This window comes from Aplidium turbinatum, chromosome 12, assembly GCF_918807975.1.
Source record: "Aplidium turbinatum chromosome 12, kaAplTurb1.1, whole genome shotgun sequence".
In the NCBI taxonomy this organism is placed as follows: domain Eukaryota; kingdom Metazoa; phylum Chordata; class Ascidiacea; order Aplousobranchia; family Polyclinidae; genus Aplidium; species Aplidium turbinatum.
Window position 1 is genome coordinate 13,440,543 of NC_137483.1, and position 21,200 is coordinate 13,461,742.

Consider the following 21,200-nt stretch of genomic DNA (forward strand, 5'->3'; position numbering starts at 1 on the left):
GTTATTAAAATCCTTCTGTGGTCGTAAATGAATTTGTTTTTGAAATGGTAGGTTAACTTAAAATTTAAATTAAACCTTCTACCCAAATTTAATTTTAATTTTCTAAATTTGGTTTCGCACAACAGAAATATCTAGAGAAGGAGATACGAAGGCTTTTATTACGTATGACAATAAAAGGGAATAAATCAATAGTTTTTTTTCAAGTCTAAACCTTAAACCATTTGACCAAGTAAACACTCACAATAGTATTTCAAATTTTTTTTAATATAATTTATGTTGTGGAACCGGTTTTCTTCCTATAGGATTCATCAGCACAACTGGATCGAAACGAAAAAATTACAGAAGATTACTATTAGCACAACTAGCCCAAAAAAAAACGCAAATTTACATGTTAAATAAATAAAAAAATAAATAAAAGTCACTAAATGTCCAAAACCTTCATATCCTTGCTTTATTCTTTTTCATTTCTTTGGCAATACTATGAAGAAAAAAAAGAAATGAAAAAGAATAAAGCAAGGATATGAAGGTTTGGACATTTAGTGACTTTTATTTATTTTTTTATTTATTTAACATGTAAATTTGCGTTTTTTTTGGGCTAGTTGTGCTAATAGTAATCTTCTGTAATTTTTTCGTTTCGATCCAGTTGTGCTGATGAATCCTATAGGAAGAAAACCGGTTCCACAACATAAATTATATTAAAAAAAATTTGAAATACTATTGTGAGTGTTTACTTGGTCAAATGGTTTAAGGTTTAGACTTGAAAAAAAACTATTGATTTATTTTCTTAATGATTGCTTTCTGTGTTAGGTTGATCGCCCATTTGAGGAAGTGTCATAGTACCTGATCACCTTTACCAGTTAGTTTTTCTCACTTTTGACAATAAAAGGGCTTCTATTTATCTCAAATAATGTATCTCAAGGGCTTCTATTTATCTCAAATAATGTAAATTTGACTCCGGCTCTGAACACCCCCACAATAGCCTGTATAATATACATGTTTAAATAAATTTCTACATTCTCTAATGCATATATCTGAATTATATCTGCATCCTAGGCAAAGGCTACTCTTCATTACACTTCCTTACCTTTTCCATGACTAGATCAAACCCGATATGCCAAAGGCATAGTTGTCTTGTGCAATCTTAAAGTTTCCCAAATAGCAAAACTTACTATCTCCATCTAGCGGTTGATTTTTTGAATTTTTATCCGTCACATGGCGCTAGAGTATTACTTCCAGATTTCATTGATGTTTCACTGGTCATTCTAGGCTCACCAGAAGAGAATTTACAGCAAAGTTAGTGCAGACGGTCAGAAAGTTTTCAATTTGATTTGGGAAATGTTTTTGGGCCTATAGGTCAAACATTTGCTGATTGTTGAAATCTGAAAAGCGATTTTGGTCTAATTTTTAGTGCAGAAATAGTGATATCAATTTTCTTACCTGTGCCATTTCAGTTTTTGAGTTTAAACAAACATTAGCCTGTTTATTTTGAAATTAGTGTTTCGGGTTATTTCACTAAATATTCGTGGTTAGGGAAATCACATAGGTAACTTATAACATTCATACCCAAATTTTTGTTGAACATGCTCTCAGAATGCACCAAATTCAAAGTAATTTTTCAAAAATTTCTGGGTGAGGCCCCCAGACACGCCGCCGCTGGGTGTCGCCTTCGGCAAACACGCAGTTAGACTTCGCCCGCCGGCCGCCAAGACTCCCTCCCCTTTCAAAATACCTAGCTACGCTACTGAATTGGATCATTGTCATTGGGGCCCGCAAAGCATATATTCCGCACAGGGCCCGAAATACCCTAAGACCGGCACTGCTCTGAGCCTTCGTATCCCCATCTTTAGATATCCCTGACGCACAAAGTGACCTATAGTTACACACAAAGTGTGCAGTTTGATAAAAAAAAAATACATTATTGCGCCAAAAATGACCAAAACAATATTATATTTGTAAAGTTTCCGAAGTGCAAACCTTCCACTCCCCTATAGTGCTTTTCTTTTTCGGACATTACGTTTTGAATTGTCCATATGTCTTTTAAATTTTGCTGTGTTAAAACTCTGGTCTTTTCTTAACTCTTTCTGGATCCTGCATTGTCGGCATTTTTACTTTTTTTTGTAAAAAGTATCAAAGTAAGGTTGTTTACGGTTTGCTGAGTTTATTAATGTGATTTTTTTTCTTACATTGAAAGAGTTTGCGGCTATAACGTAACACTTTTTTGTCTTATTTGTACGAGTTATCACTAAACTTAGGGGTCCACTCGATGGGGAGAGATGGAGCTCCCACGTTCCTGACTGTATTTCCCATAAAAGTCTAGTTTTCTGCGATTTGTGTTGGAGAACTTTTACTGTGGTCGTGTAACAAGCAGAAGCAGCCATTGACGTATCAGGTAAGAAATATTTTCCAGTAGCCTACATTTGTCTAAGGCATCTGCAGCTAATAAGGCCCGGCCAGTAATAAGGCCCACCCCCTGGATCTCGGTTGTTACAAATCTTTTAAACAAAATTGGAAGCTCTGATTGCTGCTATGGTGAATTGAGACTAACTGGTAAAGTTTCACAGCCTAAAGTTGAGAACTTTTTGAGTTACGAAAAGTTGAAGTTTGGGGGGACTGAAATTGAGTGGTTTTATTAATTTTCACATATTTTAGACTGTTCTGCAGTTAACAAACCGCTTTGACTTCCGTTTTTTTGCATTTTATGTGAAAGATATGTGCATGCTGATGCAGTAAAACCAATAAATTTGAACTTTTTTTCTAATTAAAGCAAGACTGATAATGATGATCAGACTAGGCTAATTTTGGTAATGAGGCCCATGGCCTCTGGGGTAACGTTGTGCACCCCTGGTTAAGAAAGTGAGGGTTAAAGACTTGAGTGACTTAAACAATTCTTGTTACACCATTAATCCAATTTGTTATTGCAATGGAAATACCATAATTTCAGAATCAAAATACTTTATCATTTCTACCATATCTAAAAACACCATGTCGCTTTTTAAAAAATGGAGCATGGGGCGGGGGAGGGAATAGTTGTCTCTGTGTATTTAATTATTAGTTATGTGCCTGTGTTGTCGATTAGAATTTGTTTTGTGGTGTTGTTATAGTGAAAATACACCTTTGCCATCACTTTTGGTGCTAATTCAAACCGGGCCTTATTCACAACACGTGCATCTAATAAGGCCCGCTTGAGATTTTTTTTATTTTTTTAATATTTTACAACCCCTTTTACTTAGAAACTTGTTTCATAAATATGTTGTTTAGATAGACCCAAAGTATCCTCATTCCAAGTTTCGTTCAAAATTATGCAGTATTTAGAAAAATATTGAGGTTTGAAAATTAGCGGGCCTTATTAGCTGCAGGTGCCTTACTAGCTACAATGAGCAATATACCAGCAGTCAGCACGTGAATAAATGATGCAAAGTGGAAATACAATCATAGTGCGTCGTCTGGTCAAATTATGGTTTTTCTAAGAGCAATAAGCAAACAATTTCGATTAAATACCAATCCAAATCTTCTGACGTTTTATTCAGCGAGCGAGCAGGATCTCGCCAACTGGCTGTGAAAGAAAGATCTAGAAATATCTCCAATCTGGTGATTTCTATAAAAGGCGTTCTAAGAATACCAAAATTAAAAGCAAGATATATGCATTGCTCAGTGACAATTGAAAAACCAAGAAAAGATTATCTCTCTCAGTAGGAACGACTCAAAAATTGTCTGACAGCTTCAGAGATGCACGAGTGGCCATGTTTGAAGCTGTGACAAGACTAGCCTACTCATACAACTCATTAAAATACTTTGCTTCCTTGTTGTGGGTTGTTGAACCGTTGTTGAATATGTTGCGACCGTGCCAATGCTCTTTTAACTAAATAACTTATTTCGATCTCAAGCACGTTTTAAATTTGTGTTTTGTCGCTTCTACCTTTAGCACAATGCGCAGTTTACTTGAAATGGTTTATGTGTTGCTTATGCAATAAATTTAAAAAAATGACCATGCTACTGACATGAACTAATATAGTTCAAGACTGCTTTCAAGTGGCCTCGTTTATGTCGGTCTTGTTAGAAGTGGCAAATATAGTGAATTATTTTCAAGCGACTAGTTTAATTTCATTCACTACCTGGCGCTAATGAACCATATGTTTAAGAATTTGCTTCAAAACTCTACAAAACCTTCCAGAGGAAAATGAATATCACAAATAGCTCTGTGTTTAAGGATTTGTTCATTGTATTAAAACATCTTTAAAAAGAATTAAAAGTATCAAACAAAACAAATTTGTATTTTGTATAACAAAGGTTGAAGGGAATATTTTTTATTTGCAAACGTAGGCCTTCTGTGAAATAAAACCTAAAAAACATACATCTCATATTATAACACCACTGACAAGTCGGTGTGCTTAAGTTTGTTTCTTCAACTTTTGCGCACCATTCATCCCAACGCTTCTCATGCAACTCAGCAAATATATTGTTTTCTAGTAAAAAGAATAACAAAAAAATTCATCAGTTGTAACACCAACAATATGCTCTGTAATCCTTTTAAATTAAGAATACAAACGTGAATGAACAATCAAAAATACCCACCCACAATAATCGTGAGATGATTGATCTTAGTTTGCCGAATTCAACCTTTCACGAGTCTACCACTCTACAACCTCGAGTAACACTAAACTTAAGCGACGTTGCTTGTTATTAATAGCGGCCTTTGCTGTAGTAGTACCGTAGCTGAAAACGTTAGAGAAATAAAGTCAACGATGTCAACTTGATTTCCAAACAAAAATATCCTGAAAGAATAATGTCAAAGACGGACAATGACATGTGTTTTCAATAATTTTTATCTGTCTACCTTGTCTGTTCTTTAAGATGATCACATCCTTCAATACGTTTGCCAATCGTTAGACCATTCATTTCAGCCACATACTTTCGTTAGGCGTGGCCCATGTTCTGTGCCAACACTAACTGCTATCTATTGGTCTCGATATTCCAGCTAGAAAACATAGGCCTACTGAACCATTTTTTACATTTTTTTAACAAGTTTTTCGATTAAATAGTGTTGCAAAAAAATCGTGTTTTGAAATAGGACAATTTTCATCGTCTTAGTCAACACAATATTTTTAAGCAATTCAAAACTGCTATACTTTACTATAGCATTCTTCGGCTTAATTTCCATTCAGGGAATTCTGGCTTAAAAAATTAAAACACAGTTGGGTAGCCTACTGCGTAGGTTGGCTAGTGTGGTGTCATACATGGATGTTTCTACACATGAAATTTACCTCCACAAACTGTCTTAAACTGGGCCTATTTACAAAAAAAAACTGATCTATTAGCTACTGTTTTCCCATGCAGCTTCTATCATCATTTTGGTTTCACTTTCGATCTCTGCCAAAATATTACCTCACGTCAACTACATTCGAAATATCAGAAGTTATCTCGTTTCACAAATTCTTTTTTTACAGGTCATGGCAGTACTCAAATAAATGAGTCTGCGAGTTGGTGAGAGACTTTTGTTATTTAATTCCTGTCTTTTCCAAGAAGCAATTAACTTGCTTGTGGATTTTGCAAGTAATTAAATCATACATACCGAAAAACGCCACAACAAAAACCGTATCGATTAGTGAAGAGCGCCTTGCCAGAAAACAAAATCCGTCAATTTTCAACGATTCAATGTCTTCAGACGTTGAATCAATGTAAAAATAACGGATTTCGTTGTCTGGGATTGTTATAAATATAAATCGACTGAACAGATTGCAAAAGACGCCACGTCCTGCGAAATATTCCATTTTCGAGTCCTAGTTTTTGCATATGGATAAAGGTCATTATGCAGTCTGGTGTCAAGTATTTTTATTCAGCACTTTTCTGACCAGAAGCAGCAGCACTGCACACAATGAAATCAAGCATAATATAGCACTGGCAAACACTGAGCAAGAAAAAATGCGTAAAAAAGCACAGTACACAGTTGTATAAAAACAAAAACAAGAAAATGGAAGTTTTAAAAGCATCAATCACTTCGATATTTTAACGCTTTCAAACGATTCAACACTCTACTCAGACTGTTGGCATGAAATACAAAACGAGGTGGTGCGGCCTCATGGGGTATTAAACCATGAAACAAAAATAAGAATGTTTCTTGTAAAACTACACCGACTATACGTGAGCTAAGTAATTCAGCAAGACAAGCCATACTTGGATTGCCAGGAAAACTTTCATCAGAACACTACGTATTCTGATGGAAGACTTGGAAAATGAGACTGTGTTTGTTTACTTGATAAGTTGAGTGATTTCTTATTATAGGCCGACGATCATTTCATAAACATCCGTGACACCTACGCAAAGAATAACACGAGTTTCAAAAGATGCGCACAAAAAACACTTTCTCGAAATCTTCTGTGTTGTCGCACATGATATAAAAGTTCATTGCACTCTGGTTCCATGTTTGAATATCACATCGATATTACATTGAGATGATGATTGGATGACACAAGATTAGGTAGAAGTCGTTGGTTTCGGACTGCTTTAAGCTTAAAAAGACATAGGCCCAAACGTCAGAATGACTCTAAACAAATTCAAAAAATTCGTATTTCAAACTGCAGTTCATGACATGCGACCCAATAACGACTTTCTTTAGCATTTTTTTTTGTAGAAAAACACCATCGACAGATTTGAGTGTTGCGCACTAGTTAATCTTCAGAACAAGTCCATTACGTATGAAGATGACGTTATTGAAAAGCACAAAGCCATATTTGGTTCGATGGAAACTAGCAGTTTTGTATTGTCAACAGAAATCAAGTTAAATCAGAAATACAATAGATCCAAGTTTTCAAAGCTTCCAGTTCAATGGTTAAAGTCATGTTGACCATAAAAGCGAAAAGAAAAAACACTTGTAACAAAATCACAAGTCAAATCTGTTCAGTTTGAATGTTGCGTCACTTGTACAAATGTCTATGTTCAAGTGACGCAAGCCGCAGCAATAAATCCACTGAATGAAATACAGTGGCGCAATACATCACTGCCAAACCATGAAAGCGAAAATTTGCTTTCCTTCTTTGTTTTAAGTGACGTTGATGTATGGTGTCGATCCATTGCGAAAACATTGATTTATGGTTCAAACGATAGACAAACTTGTTTCGATCATTTTTATTTCGACTTTCAAAGCGTTTATACATCCTAACAACTGAGATTAGGCTATGGCAAGCGTTTGGAAGGCTTTCTGACAAAACTTTGCAATGAAGCCCATTGGAAACATTATCGCAATTGCAGGCAAAAACACTAAGAATTACAATTAAAGCCAATTTCAAAGTGGCATATTACAAATGGGAAGAATCAATCGTTATGATTGTTGAGGCTTGCGCTGTCTTTGCAAGGTATGAGAGAAAAACAATACGATCATCATATCACATCTCGTATGACTTATTACAACCACACCTTTAACAAGCACAATGAACACAAGCTATCCCAGTCTACAAAGCATTTTTTACATCAATTTAATGTCTGCAGACAGACGTGAATCGATGTAAAAAGTGGTCATTTGCTAGCTGAGATAGTAACCATACAGGAAGCAATTATTTGAACACCTTTTACTTTTACCCAAACAGCAACGCCCATAATTTTCGTCTAATTGACGTCCAATCTAAAAGAATTCTTCAGCGTGATATTTTTGAATATTTACGACAAAATCCGACCCTAAAAAACTAAAACATCTTGCTCCAGTACATCATTTTACCATCAGTAAAGTTTGAAATGTTCTCTCTTCACATTCAGGACACTGAGTTCCGGTGCTTGTGATCTTGGCGAAGTGAGGTCGGAAGTGGTAGCTTCGTCTTCACTTTTTTTTGGGCAGCATCGTAAAAATGGCGACAGAAATACATTTCTGATGGTTCTAGTCGTTGAAGACCTTCCGAGAGCGACACTCGGTCGGTGTCGGAATGCTCAGCACGTGGCACAATGTTTCTGATGTCATTTTTCTCCCATTGCCCGTCACGACGCAGCTTGGCTTGTGCTCTGCAATATTAAAACAAGCTTGTTAGAATTGCAACAGCAACGTGCGGTTGATTCCAAGAATGTTACCAACGCAATCAATTTCAACAAATTGCAGCTAAACAGATGATTTGTGGCTTTACAGTATGAGACATCTCCAGACAGCAAAATCCTGCTACCTAGATCGTCCCAGCAAAAAATAACAACCCATTTTGACATTAATTCGACGTCTGCACACAAAAATTAAAAAAAAAAAACTATCACTGTTTTACCCTACGACTATCTGTTTTGTGAGACAACTCAAAAGATAGTTTTATAGCCTGCTTCATAAATTTTGGCGTTTGGCAACAGACAAAAACCTCGTGTTTACACAAAACAAATTATAGCACGCTCAAATGGGCGATGCCGTGATCAAATTCAACTAAGAAGGTGCGGCAAATCAGTACTAACCCGCTGATGTTAAAGGAGCACGTTTATTTTTATCTTTTTACGTCCACTGACGTCACAAAAAGTCAAAGATCGTAATCGCCCAACGGTTTGTAACTTTTGAAAACTTAATATTGTAGCACAAAACGTACATTTCAAAAAACACTTTTCGCATTTATTTTGGTGGTAGCTTTGCTAATATGGAAATCATCGTCGATAAATTTGCATAGGCTATCTGGATAAAAGAAAGCTGCTATTCAGGGGACCTGTTTCAACGTAGCCTACATCGATTATACGTATTATTGTTATTATATTTCAACCGCGGGCGAGTATTATAGAAAACTCTGTTTTCATTTGGTATGGAGCTACGTTGTAATTATAACTTTGAAATCTTAAAAGTCGCAAGTTCAGCAGCTTTTACAATATGAAGCCACTCTGCAGATAAAAGAGTTACTCGTGTAAACGCACTACTTCGTATGCTTGTTTTCCTTACACTTTTTCTTAGTCAGTTTTCAGTGAAGAATAAACTATAGCTCAAAATCAAGTAACAGCTAAAACAAACTCAGCTTTGTCGTTCCACCGACTCTTTTTAATAAAAACATGTGAGTTAGATGGATTAGGCATACCACTACACCTAGCGTGGTAGTTCAAAACAATGCAATGTTTTTGGTGTGTAACAAGATTAATGTAAAACTGAGTTGACGAAAAATGGCCAATGATTTAACTACAAAAACGAACGCGAGGTGAGATAGAATAAAGACCAGTATTGTGTTGCAATGCAGCTTTTTTCACAGCTTTTTAACAAAAACAAAATTTACAAAGTGAAAAAAGAGTTCGTGAGTTAACGCAAGACCAAACGAACTGCACGTTGTTCTCAGAGCTTTCTTCGTTCGTGATTTTCAAGTCCACGCGCCGTCATCTTTTAGTAGCCGAAAAAAAAAGCATAAAACTACTTTTACCTGCAAAATTGCTGGTACGTAAACACGTGGCAGCGATCTTCAATACACGCTACGCTGATTTCGTCCTGATGGCGAGATACGAATAATTCATCCTCGGACACGTTTGTTAGCATCGGGCCTTCTGTGTGTTCGGGTCTGCAAATGTATACATTATTCATGAGGTTTGGAGGCGAGTCTCTTTAGACTGATATTTGCAAAAGGTCGTGCGAGATGCATTTGAAGTATTGAAGCCTGTTACAGGTGTTTTATCATAATTTTAACTGATGTTGATTGAACATGTTTTAACCTTGAAGTAACATTTATAGCCAAGCATCCTTGACGAGCAACAAAGCACAACCAACTGGGTAACCATCAACCCACATATGGACCACATTTACCGCAAAAGATACAATTAGACACTCCTTATATTTCCAAAGAACAAGAAAGCATGACAGTTTTTGTTTGTGACAAACGATATATCCAATCGTCTCAGGGTGTGGAATTGTTATAATCATGATATTACATAAAGATTGCGTTCAGCTAGATCGAAAAAGCGCAACCAATCCACAGTTTGTACCAATATGAATCAGCAGTAAAACGATGTAAAAGGTTTACTTATAAATAAGTTTCATAATCAAGAACAAAGAGTTTACTTAATCCTTCACGGTGACTGCATACGAAAATAGTAAATCACCACGGCATTTCCACTGGCTCTTATCAAGTTGAAAGTAATATTTCGTGAAGCAACCAAAGAGCAGATACATTATGAAATGTTTGCTTTCATTTCAACCTTATGTACACAGTTCATCACACGCGTTCAGCTCAAATAAAAATGGATGCATAGTGATGTTGAATACGCTGTGTCGCAAAATAGTTTTGATGATGACGTACCTGTAGTACCAGACCAGACTCAACATCATTTCTTTAGTCCTTGGTTTCTCCCAGAGAGCAGATACTTTTCCGATGTACGGCAGCTCATCTACTCCGCTGGGTTGTAAAACAATGCAGTCTCTCACCAAAACAAGTGAAGTGTTCGTTTTATTTTGGCGGGTTATACCAGGATAGCAACACCTTTGCACGTGCTTTCCACTTGCCTGAACAGTAAGAGTTGTTTCAAAGTTAAATTAATCAGTAAAAGCACGATTACATATTTGTTTTCGACAAAAATCATGCCGAGTTGATGTAGTTTCCCAAGCTCCGGTGGTGGTCTGCCATGAAAATTAGTTCAAAATTAAATTATATCTTTTTTGCTAAGCCATTCTTAAGTCAACCATCTCGCCAGCCTCCGTTGTATTCCTAAAACATCGACTTCAAAGACCGTATTCACCGTACTATAACCCTTCCAAATCGAGCAACGTGATAGCTCAAACTATATTCTACTTCTTTTTCGCTTACGTCGTTATTTTCCGAAACTGGTTCATAAAAATCAGCAAGCTTGCTTGCAGTCGATTGTTTGCTTTAGTATTATTCTTCAGACATAACATAACGCTTCAAAAGTCAAAACGTTGAGCAAAAATAAAGAAACATTTCAGCAATTCAAGTCTCGTGTTCTGTAGGCTCCTTAGTCCTTTGTAGCTTAGTAAGAAACAATTATATTGTCCATTGTAAAAAAGACTAATATACCTACCAACGAAAACACTGGTGAAGAATATGGTTTTCCGACCCACGTCCAACCGTTGTTTGATTCTTCCAAAGATGGAGACACAGAAGATTTGGAAGACGAACGATTCTTGCTTATACTTTTGCTTCTTGATTTGGAACGTTTTACAGGAACTTTGGCCTTTGTTTTCGTTTTTTGTGTTCTTTTGATGTCAGCCAACAAACGTCTTTGCTGTGAAACCAAATGCAAGGTAAATACTTAAACAGAAATGATTCGTCATCACAATATTGGTGCAGCCATGGCTATCTCGTGCGCCGGTGAAACGCCATGAATGCAATACCAGAATGACCTCTTTAAAGATTAGTTTGAACCACAGAGGGCACCTCAAATGAACTAAAATCTATTTATGATGCTTGACATGAACGAACAAACAACATTAAACAACGTTTCTTTTTGCTGCTGGATTGCTGCCAACACAAGAGAAAGTTCACAATTGCAAATCATTGAAATGTTATTTCAACAAATTGAGGCGGCCACACCTAATTATATGTTTATTAGTGATAAAAAAATTGATATATATATAAAAATAGGATTCAGCATTTGATAAGATCTAGTATCTTGCAGTCTAGATTTAATTATTAATGATGATAATCAACGCGCTTGTAAAAGGTAGTTTCCAGGTAGCAAATGCATAGAAAGCAAATGGCTTAGAAACAATACTTGAAAGAGAGAATTTTACCAACATACTATATGCACCAGTAACAAGCTGCTTAGTCTTTGGTAAACACCAGCCACAAGAACTGAAAAAGCCCGTGGGTTTTTTTGCTTTGATTCACCAAGTCAATATCAGAAACGATTTCCGGAGCTTTCTTAGCAAGAATATGCTGCAGTGTTGCAGTGTACGTTGCTAAATAAACTCTGGTGGATTGTCAAAACAACTTCAAAGAAAATTTCACAGAAAATGCTATGCGGCGATGGTAGAAACAATACAGGAACATGCACACGAAGTTTTATTATTTTGCATGAGTTACCATCTTGTTCAAACAATAAGGTCACAATAACACATAACGAATGAACTTATTCGGTCTTGCGCTAACTTTGTCTACAACGTCACAATAGACTATACACAGCTTTGGGATCATGTGCTATTTCAGTCCACTTAAATCAGTCAAGAAAAAATTCCTCTTTCAACAATTTTCAGTGAGAACAATAAGCCTTCCGAGATCTGGCACTTCCAAAACATCTTGCAACGCGTTAAAAGGTAAAAAAATCTAGCTGCAAATCAGTCCATTGATTAGACGACAACGTTGAATCAATGTAAAAACGGGATGATTAGCAGTACGAAAATAATTGTTTTTAACAACTATTTTTCTCAAACTTACCACTTCAATAGATTCGTTGTAATCCATCGTCTCAGGAAAAGGAGTTGCTTTGTGCCGAAGATCAATATGTTGACGTTGGCATCTGTGACGTGGCGCCACGTGGACATCATCAACATCCGGGAACGAACAAGCAGAATCTGTATTTATTGATGACAGAGATTAAGCATTATAGTTCATTCTTTAATTGCTTTTCTCATCAAGATACTAGTTTAGCAACTCATCTTGCCATGTCATCCCAACAACTCTTTGCAAAAAGAAAATTTTGTCATGAGATATCGAAAATAAGGAGAATTGTGTATTTTAAATCGGGCCTAAGTACAAGTTATAAAGAGTTGCAAGAAATATGTAGAAAAATACAAATCGATGAAGACGAATCGATGTTGTCTTTTTAATTAAAGTAAATAAAAAGTATAGGCTAAGTAGTTTCTTCTTTGAAGCAAAAGCGCGTAGTTAAAATAGCAACAAGCGTTGGTGGATAAACCTTTGCAGTCAAATGAGCTTATACGGATGTGTTCAGGAAATTTGCGTGGATGCGAAAGAAAAAAAAGTTTCATAAATTATTATTGCTTTTCACCCTTTTATGGTTTTCTCTAATCAAGCTTAAGTTCACAATAATATATGTTAATGATTGATTTATCATGATAGCTCACTCTTGAGCGAGAATAACAAAATTACGTGACCGAATGTATAGAGAAGTTAGTCTTACCTGGAGATGGAGACTTAATTTTTCGTTTCTTCTCACTATACGTTCCAAAGGCTTTCAATGACTGAACTGGAATTGAGTTTATTCCAGTGTAACTTTTCTGCGGGTACGAATGCATGGCGGATGAATTTGGCAATATACACGCCGTTGGTTTTGAAGACACTTGAGGTTTTGCTTCGACAAAATAAGCTGAATCAGTCTCACACGAACGGAGCGGTTTTACTTTCTGAGTGAGCTTTGTGCTTGGTATTGTAGTTTCACCCATTTTTAAGTTTAAGGGTTCTACTTGAATAATCTGATCTGTTTGAGTTGTTTGGGGTTTGTTGGAGTTACTGTAAGATGTCGCCTGCTGACTGGATGAGTTTGTCAAGCCAAATCTGTCATTGTTGAAATTACATTTGCTTGAAGCACTGTACACGTCTCCGGTCTTATAGTTTGGATTGTCCCATTGCTTTTGTGTATAATCAGTGTCTATAACTGGTTTATTTAAACCAAAGCAATTAAAGATATCGGAGGAAGCTTGAAGAGTTACTAAAGACAAACCGGGAACATTTCCCGAAAGAGTTTGGCCTTCGTTTTCGTTGGCCTGTAGAGAAACTGGTAGCAACAATATGGGATTTGGTACAGCTGCCGATGTTTTACTTGATGGCAAAGTCTGTGATTTTTGAAGAGCAGGCTGGGAATTGACAATGGGGGCAACTGAAGCTGTAAGCTTTCCGTTCGTCAGAAGTGTTTCCGATGGTATTCGTTTGATAACAGCAGACATCCTGCCGCGAAATTCCATTGTCAACCGTGGCTTTTTGTTATGCGAATCTGCGTTGGAATAGTCGGGCAAAATTTCTGATGCCTGCGTTCTGTCAGAAACCTTTCGCTTGCGGCCTCTCCTTGACTTTTCGGTCTGAGTTGAAACGCCATCTGCTTCCTTCAAAATGGATGGGTTGAAAAATAATCTGCAAATAGAAACAAAAGTACTTAGAAAAGCAAAATACCAATCACAAAAAGCAACTGTAACTGTTGATGACTTTAGTTTCCTTCATCGTATGGCGTAAGTAATTTCAGAAAATTTTGTCTGTCAAATAAAAAGTGACATAGCATCATCATCATTTTGTTCCTTCCTCGTATGGAGGGTTGGATACAATGCGCCATTGTTCTCGACCATGAGCTGTGCGTACTGCGACATATACATATGCTGTAAGTGACATATACTTCTTCGAAACCAATCGAATTTGTGCAAGCTTACTTTGCTGATCCAGTTCCTTCCACGGCCTTTACATCTTCCTCGATTTGTAAATTCCAAAGGACTTGCGCAGTCAAGCTGGCAGCCCTGCGACTACGCCGAACCGGTTCTCCCTTTTCCATCATGTTTGTGCTGAACATTAAAGAAGCTGTTTTAAATACTGTGTTTCAACACAATAATAATATTATGGTATCATATATTGTCGCTCTACAACAGCTAAGATTTTTCAATGACAGGGCTCATGTTTAATTCTGCATCTGGTTTACGATGTCATCACATTATTACCCGACTTATTGTCACTGCCTTATGCAAGAAAGAATACAATCGGTATCATTTTTAAAGTCTTACGTTTGACCCGACCTGGAATCGATCTTAGATCTACCAGCACCAGAGCTGAAGGTGTTACCCATTCGACCACTGAGCTGGCGGTTTCAACATAAAGCTGCATTGCTAAGGTTTCCAACTTTTTTACACTTGTTTACCCCTTGCCAACTGGACTGCCTTAAGATGAGCCATCAGATTTTTTTGAACTTAATCAGTCATGTAGCCTGCCTTTCTTCTTTAGAAATTTTATCTCCTGAACGGATGAAGTTTGTTTCTAAGGGGGCCATATGTGATAACTTTTGGTGCATTGTGTCCACAATAACAGGCGTTACTCTCAGCATTGTACAGCGCAGACAGTTAGTTCCGGTATCCCGTATGGAGACGCAGTGGAGCATCTTTCGCTATGCTCACAGAAGCTATCTTTCTAACGGCGCTAACAGTTCTATGAAAAACTCTAAGAGTTTTAGTTAAACCGTTAATGTTGTTTGCAGTCTGGCTATTTGCAATTTATCTTATTTCAATAAAGAAACATGTTGTTAAATAGCTCAAGACAATATGAAATAATGTGTTGCTGCTGAACGTATCCGTTACTTAGGTGACCTTCTGTGAATACAGTAGATCGGTTAAAAACAAAAGTCAAAGAAACTATGATATTTCAAAATTCCCACAAACTGTACTCTTCTGCTTTTGAATGATGGCACACCTTTACTGAGATCAGCTGAATCAACTCGTTTAGAACATTTATGAAATTATACAAAATGAATGTTTTGTACATCAAAGATCAACCACGCAGTCTTGCTCTCATTTCGTAACTAAACCAAATGAAAAAGTTTTGAAACTATTGCAACGTACCTGAAATAGCTCTGATATTTGGTGTCCACTGATTTAGTTTTGAGCTGTCCTTTATCGAGTGAAAGCATAAGCACAAAAATAGCAATCAATGATATCTGTTATAGCATACTAAGCTGTCTGAAAAAAAAAAAAAATTTCAGTGCACGTTATAGCTGCAGTTTCATATCACTCTGTTTGTTGATATAATTACGTAACTATATTTACGTTACCCACGAAGTTTGATTGCAACAAAAAAGCTTTGCTCTCGGTGGCAACCTTCGCTTTTTGATCCTTAATGCAACTAAGCATGCTCAAGCGTGGTAACTGCTGAAATAGGAAGTTATCGATGCTTGCTAATTTCCGGTTTATTTTTTCAGCTCTCTCCATAACCACGTTTATTGCTGGTAATGTCACTTATCATCTTACAAAAGCAAATCACCAACTGTGATTCTAATGAGTTGTTTTTTAAACTAATGAATTTTGATCTTAGTGGGTATAGTCAGTCACAAAATTTTGAATTGCAAAGTTCCGTTATCTTTAACGCTGTGTTCTTTATAGCAGTAATCACAAAACCAGTACTTTCAAACATTAAAACACGAATATTTCATACATTCAAAATTACCACTGCACAGAAAAAAAGTTTTTTTTCTTTGCTTTAAAACAACATTATTTCAATAAGTAGCTTTGCCACTTTTTACATAGTTAACCACTTGCATGCAGAACAAGAGTAGAATAAAAAATGGATGACGTTCTAATGTAAAAAAGACAGAAGTAAAGAGTAAAGCTTATCAAATCAAGCGATTGTAAAATTCTTTCTTATTCGAATGATAAATTTGAAAATAGAATATAATAACTGGAAATCTTTTACTCACGACAGTTGTGCCTCAAAATAATTGAAACTTTGTTAGCGTTGCCTAGTTAGGATATCCACCACATTAGCTCTTAAGCAAATATTTTAATAACATGCTGGCCCATTTATTTACAAAGCAAAACTTCATTAAACTTGATGTCTAGGCAGACGAAGTGAGCAAATTACCAAATTTAGTAGCGAGGAGCTTTCGTTTTAAGTATTAAATATGAAAATTCACTCGTTGATTCATGCCCCGAAATAGCAGCATAGAAATCCAACTTGGATTATCAAGACCGCGAGATTTTTTTCTATTGCAACATGCGAAATGGTTTGCTTGTAATAAGTTCATCGCGTGATAAACCTTGTCGCATTAAAGTAAACTTGATGTAAAAAAAAATATTGCGTAACAGAGAGCAACACAGTAGGCTACACAAAACTTGTAGTTAGAACAAATCTGCAGTGTGTTGTTATCTTGCGTTCAAAACGAGTTGCTCTTCCACGATTCGAAAATTTTTAATTCAGTCAACTGATGCCATAGTTGTCATTTAGCCAACGCAACTAAATTTTTAAGTATAGAGCAGTTAATAATATCCTGTTTAGGGAACACCGTGGTCTACGCAAATAGAATAGGCTATACTTGTCAGCTGCGGAAACTCAAAACCAAAAATACCAAAAGTTAAAAAAAACTAAAACACTAGCAACCTTTAAAATTATAGAGCAACCTCACGTTTATTATTTCTGCATTTAGAGCTGATCCTATAATGAAAGTTAAATTTGTACATTCGTTGAACGTTTAACAGATCAATTTTGAAGTATCTTAGTAGGCTTTACGATATATTTCAACCAAGACATTTTGTTTACGTTTTCCGAATCATTCTCTTGAGATGACCAATCCAAACAAAACATCACTAGCTTCCAGATTGTTCCTTGTAAAGACAACGCCAAATTGATTTGAAACGAGCCTTCAAATACGTGACTGCTGATCACACTGCAGAGAGAAAACACTTTGACATCATTTTTTAAACAAGCATTTAGAACGATTGCGCAACAATTAATTCTATATCTTTCGCGAACCTTTCTCTCTTGCGTCAAACGTTCTTTTTCAACTGACGTGTTGCAGATAGGCTACGTGTTCTAGTTCTATTATCCAGGGATATTTACTTCAAACTACATCATTTACGTTTTCATATTGTTTGAAAAGAATGTGTGACGCGTTAACAGAGCATAGTTGCAAAAACAAAGTACGTAAACACATTATTAAAATTACGATTGAATTCATAAACAATCCATCACTTCCATTCATTCGTTGCAATGAACAAAAAAGGCATAAACAAACACTGATTTATCCGAGAAGTGTCCGCCAAAAAGTTTTCCTTATTTATTACCAGCTTGAAACTCAATCGTCAGAAATAAATCTTCGAAGCAGAAATTATATGCTTATAAAAATCAGAATATTTTGCGTAGAAAATAAAGCTTTTAGAAACGATATTTCGATCAAAATAAATATCTGTCACAAGAAAAGTGAATCCGTATCAAAATAAAATTCCAGGAAAAAACGAAACGAATCATTTCGAAATGTTGTGCTGTGCTGAGCAATCCTAAGTCAGGGTAATCGCGAGTTGTTGATGGGGTGTGCAATTCGTTTTCGTTTGGAGACCAGAACGAAATTAAACTGCCTTTCTGTCAAGACGACACCGAACTAAACAGTTTAGTGTGGAAACGCTAATCCACAAACAGTTCAACCTACCGTTTGACTTCTCCACGCTTCTTGAATCTATTGCATTTCGATCGTCTATGTGATGAACAGCTGAGTTAGTATTTGACATGCATACTAAAAGTAAAACTTATGATACAGATGGCAAACAACTTCAGTTCTTCGAAAGGACATAACTTTACAAAATCGACACGTGTTTTATTGCATCGTGGGCAATGCCTTGTCACCGGAGTAGTTTTGTATTTTATTTTTAGTCGAACATGTCACACTCTGCCTGAAGACTGAGTTTAAAAAAAAAAGAAGATGGACATCAGGTACAAAGTGAGGAAATAATATCATTACCAGCATCACTCTGACGTCTGCACATTACTGACCCGCGTGCAACAACTGATCCTTTTAAGTAATTTGAAAAAAGTAATGAAAAGCAAACAGCAAAGGATTTTATTCCTAATACAAAACTGAAAATGTCAAAAGTCTAGTGATTAAAAGAAGGGCTGGTACTTTGTGCGAAGCAATTTTCAATGAACTACGACATATTTCAACTAAGACATCATGGCAAGCCATCTGAAATTAAAAAGTTGGATAGCTCAAATGATGTTAATTAGCCAACTTGAAAGCCTCTAAACGACTACCACTCGATCATTAAAGCACAAACGTCTAATTCAAGAACAACTGAGCTTTTAATTCACGTTGACACGACAAAGCACACGCAGTGAACGTAATTTAGCTGTAGTCTGGTAACTTACACTCATCTGTTTTTCATAAACCTTTCGTTTTTCTACTAGATTGCTGGTTTGTGCTGATAAAATTTCAAGACAAACGATAAGTTTAATAAATGTTGTCATCTTTCCACAAATTCGCTCAGTTATTCTCCAACTAGGCCTATCACGTTGAACAACCTTTTCCACTTCAAATGCTTTATCTGAGGTCTGATAGATCACTCAATGTGCACACGACCTTCGCTTGTGGTGATTGGGTGTATACTGAATGCCGACAATAAACGAGCGCAAAGCCAACTTCGCTTCAGCAAAAAGGAAAAAAGGACAAGAACAGTTGAACACACAGGAAAGAACTAGAACCAGTTGGTTTGACAGGCTAGGCCATGTTCGACACCGAGTTTTTTGTTTCCGGCCTTCTTTGAGATTTCGATAATAAAAAAAACTGACGTCAAAAAAATAACTATAAACTGCAAAGAAAACCAAATGTTCTGATTTAAATAAAATTAGACGATTTTTAAATTTTTACAATAACTCGGTAATTAGCTTTTTACTGCCTCGATTTGATGACAGTAGCCTCCTGTATTATTGTGATAAAAACTTAACCTGTATGTTTGGCATAGTAAATGTTTGTCTTAAAGCAAAAAATTGTCAAAATACTTTTTATTTTTCTACATAATTCAGCTTGCAACAAGTTTCTGCATGAAAAATTGTTACTTTTTTATTTTGTAAGTAACAGTTTTGCTGCAGCAACGTGACGTATGCCGTCTTAAACTCTGTCATCCTTTTTTAATAACATATAAACATTGTATGCCTACCAACCACCAAACACGCAACCGATCAATTTTTAAGTTGTACAAAAAATTCCTTTCATAATAATCGGATATTTGTTTTTGTAAGAAATTAGAGTCGAAAACTTTCGCCGCTTTTATTTAAATTTTAAAGACTTACAACTACAGTTCTTGTCACCTGTTAAGACAAACTTCAAAAAGTTTTGTCTCCACATTGAAAATTTCGTTTAGCTGTGCGTTACTTGTGCAATGAATTTACATTACAAGCAAATTTATATTACTAGACTACGTAAAAGCATTTGCACCGATAATTTTGCTTCCGTTTTCAATTTCTTATAATTATCCATTAAAGAAGTTGCTTTCAACGACAGTTGGTTAAGCGATCATGTTATGACAAAAAGAGCAGATTTGATATACTGTACGGTACGTTCACACTATGTGCAATGTAGACTACCGGTATCTAAGTTTTCGTTTGGTAATTTAGTATAACGCTAAAGAACTATTTCTACGTGGGATCTCAATCGCAAGCTGTGATCTTTCCTGTTCCAATACGTTTTTATTAGAATTTGGGTTAGGGTTATTTGCTGATGGACTCTACTCAAACAAACCTAAATCCAATAAACCTAAACCCTCACCAAACCCACAAACATGCAAATCTAATTTTGAAAAGGCTGACACAATATAAAAGAGATTTGGCTATCATCGAAACACAATTGAAATCTCGTATCCAATCTTCAGTTTTTTTTCTAATAGCAATAACCATTTAAAAGCTGCAGTCAAATTAATTCAACAATACACCAGCAAAAACAATTATACTTTTGTATTACTTCAACGAGCAAGCCAGGCATATTATGACAACAAATACGTTTCGATAAATGTTACCTTTGTTTGGTAATTTTGACATAAGTTTACAATAAGTTTAACAATAAGTTAACAGTTAATTTACAATAAGTTTACATATATTTACAATAAATCGACATAGAAAATCTATATTTTAAAAATTTCATTTCGTAAAGCCAGATGTAGGCCTATACATTGCATACAGATGTAAAAATAACGAAAGCCTGTTTTAATGTCGCAGAAAAACTTCCACATTTTTGAAAACGTAAAAAATGTTTGCTTTTATTTGTAACGGGGTCATTTTGCATCACTTCAAATCACCTGAGATGGTTTCAGATAAACGCCATAAGGATAACCATCTTTAACCGAATGTATCAAGGTAAAACAAGCCGCAGGCCTTGAAGATTTATTCAAATTAATGAGAATCTTTTAGTACTACTGCGGTTTAGTATACTACATGACCTGCATGCATATTTGTGAAAAGGTTTGTGACCAATTTTGGTTCAAATGGTATAATTGTAACCTAACCTTAAACTTTTTTCCAATCTAAACGACTTGTTGGAGCGCTGGAGACTTCAACACATGTAACTTACATACACTACTGACATGGCATCGATTTGATGTCTCCTTCATATTTTCTGTGCACTTATTTATTTGTAGACTATTTTGTCTTTGCTTCCGCTAAGTTTTGCTTTCTTTAGAAGTGATTTTTAGTCTTCACTTTCCACTTCTGAAACATAGCAAGTTGAAAGAAATACAACACAACATGCTTGCTGTAAAACTCAGCATGCAATTACAATTTTGCGGGGTTTAATTCGAGAACCTTCTCAACATTGCACCAAGACCAGTGAGTTTCCTGCCTTGTTTATTGATGCAGACGACGTTA

At 35.9% G+C, this 21,200-nt stretch overlaps 1 protein-coding gene across 1 annotated transcript; it reads right to left on the minus strand.

The window, feature by feature from the left end:
• Window positions 1-5,812: 5,812 nt before the first annotated feature.
• On the minus strand, window positions 5,813-17,135 carry LOC145781173 (uncharacterized). The gene is made up of 9 exons (XM_082592949.1): window positions 17,115-17,135; window positions 15,425-15,541; window positions 14,252-14,380; window positions 13,015-13,961; window positions 12,309-12,445; window positions 10,954-11,157; window positions 10,218-10,420; window positions 9,348-9,482; window positions 5,813-7,986 (listed from the first exon to the last, which is right to left on the minus strand). The coding sequence occupies exons 2-9, from the start codon at window positions 15,490-15,492 to the stop codon at window positions 7,743-7,745; spliced, it is 2,067 nt and encodes a 688-aa protein (XP_082449075.1). The 5' UTR covers window positions 15,493-15,541; window positions 17,115-17,135; the 3' UTR covers window positions 5,813-7,742.
• Between the last annotated feature and the right edge of the window lie 4,065 nt (window positions 17,136-21,200).

Bases quoted from the DNA above. Each gene is read 5' to 3' on its own strand.
- LOC145781173 (XM_082592949.1), bottom strand. From the start codon at position 15,492: ATGCTTTCACTCGATAAAGGACAGCTCAAAACTAAATCAGTGGACACC. The intron at 12,446-13,014 runs GTAAGACTAACT...CAATAAATACAG, and splicing joins AATTAAGTCTCCATCTCCAG to ATTCTGCTTGTTCGTTCCCG. The intron at 7,987-9,347 runs GTAAAAGTAGTT...TTAATATTGCAG, and splicing joins ACGTACCAGCAATTTTGCAG to AGCACAAGCCAAGCTGCGTC.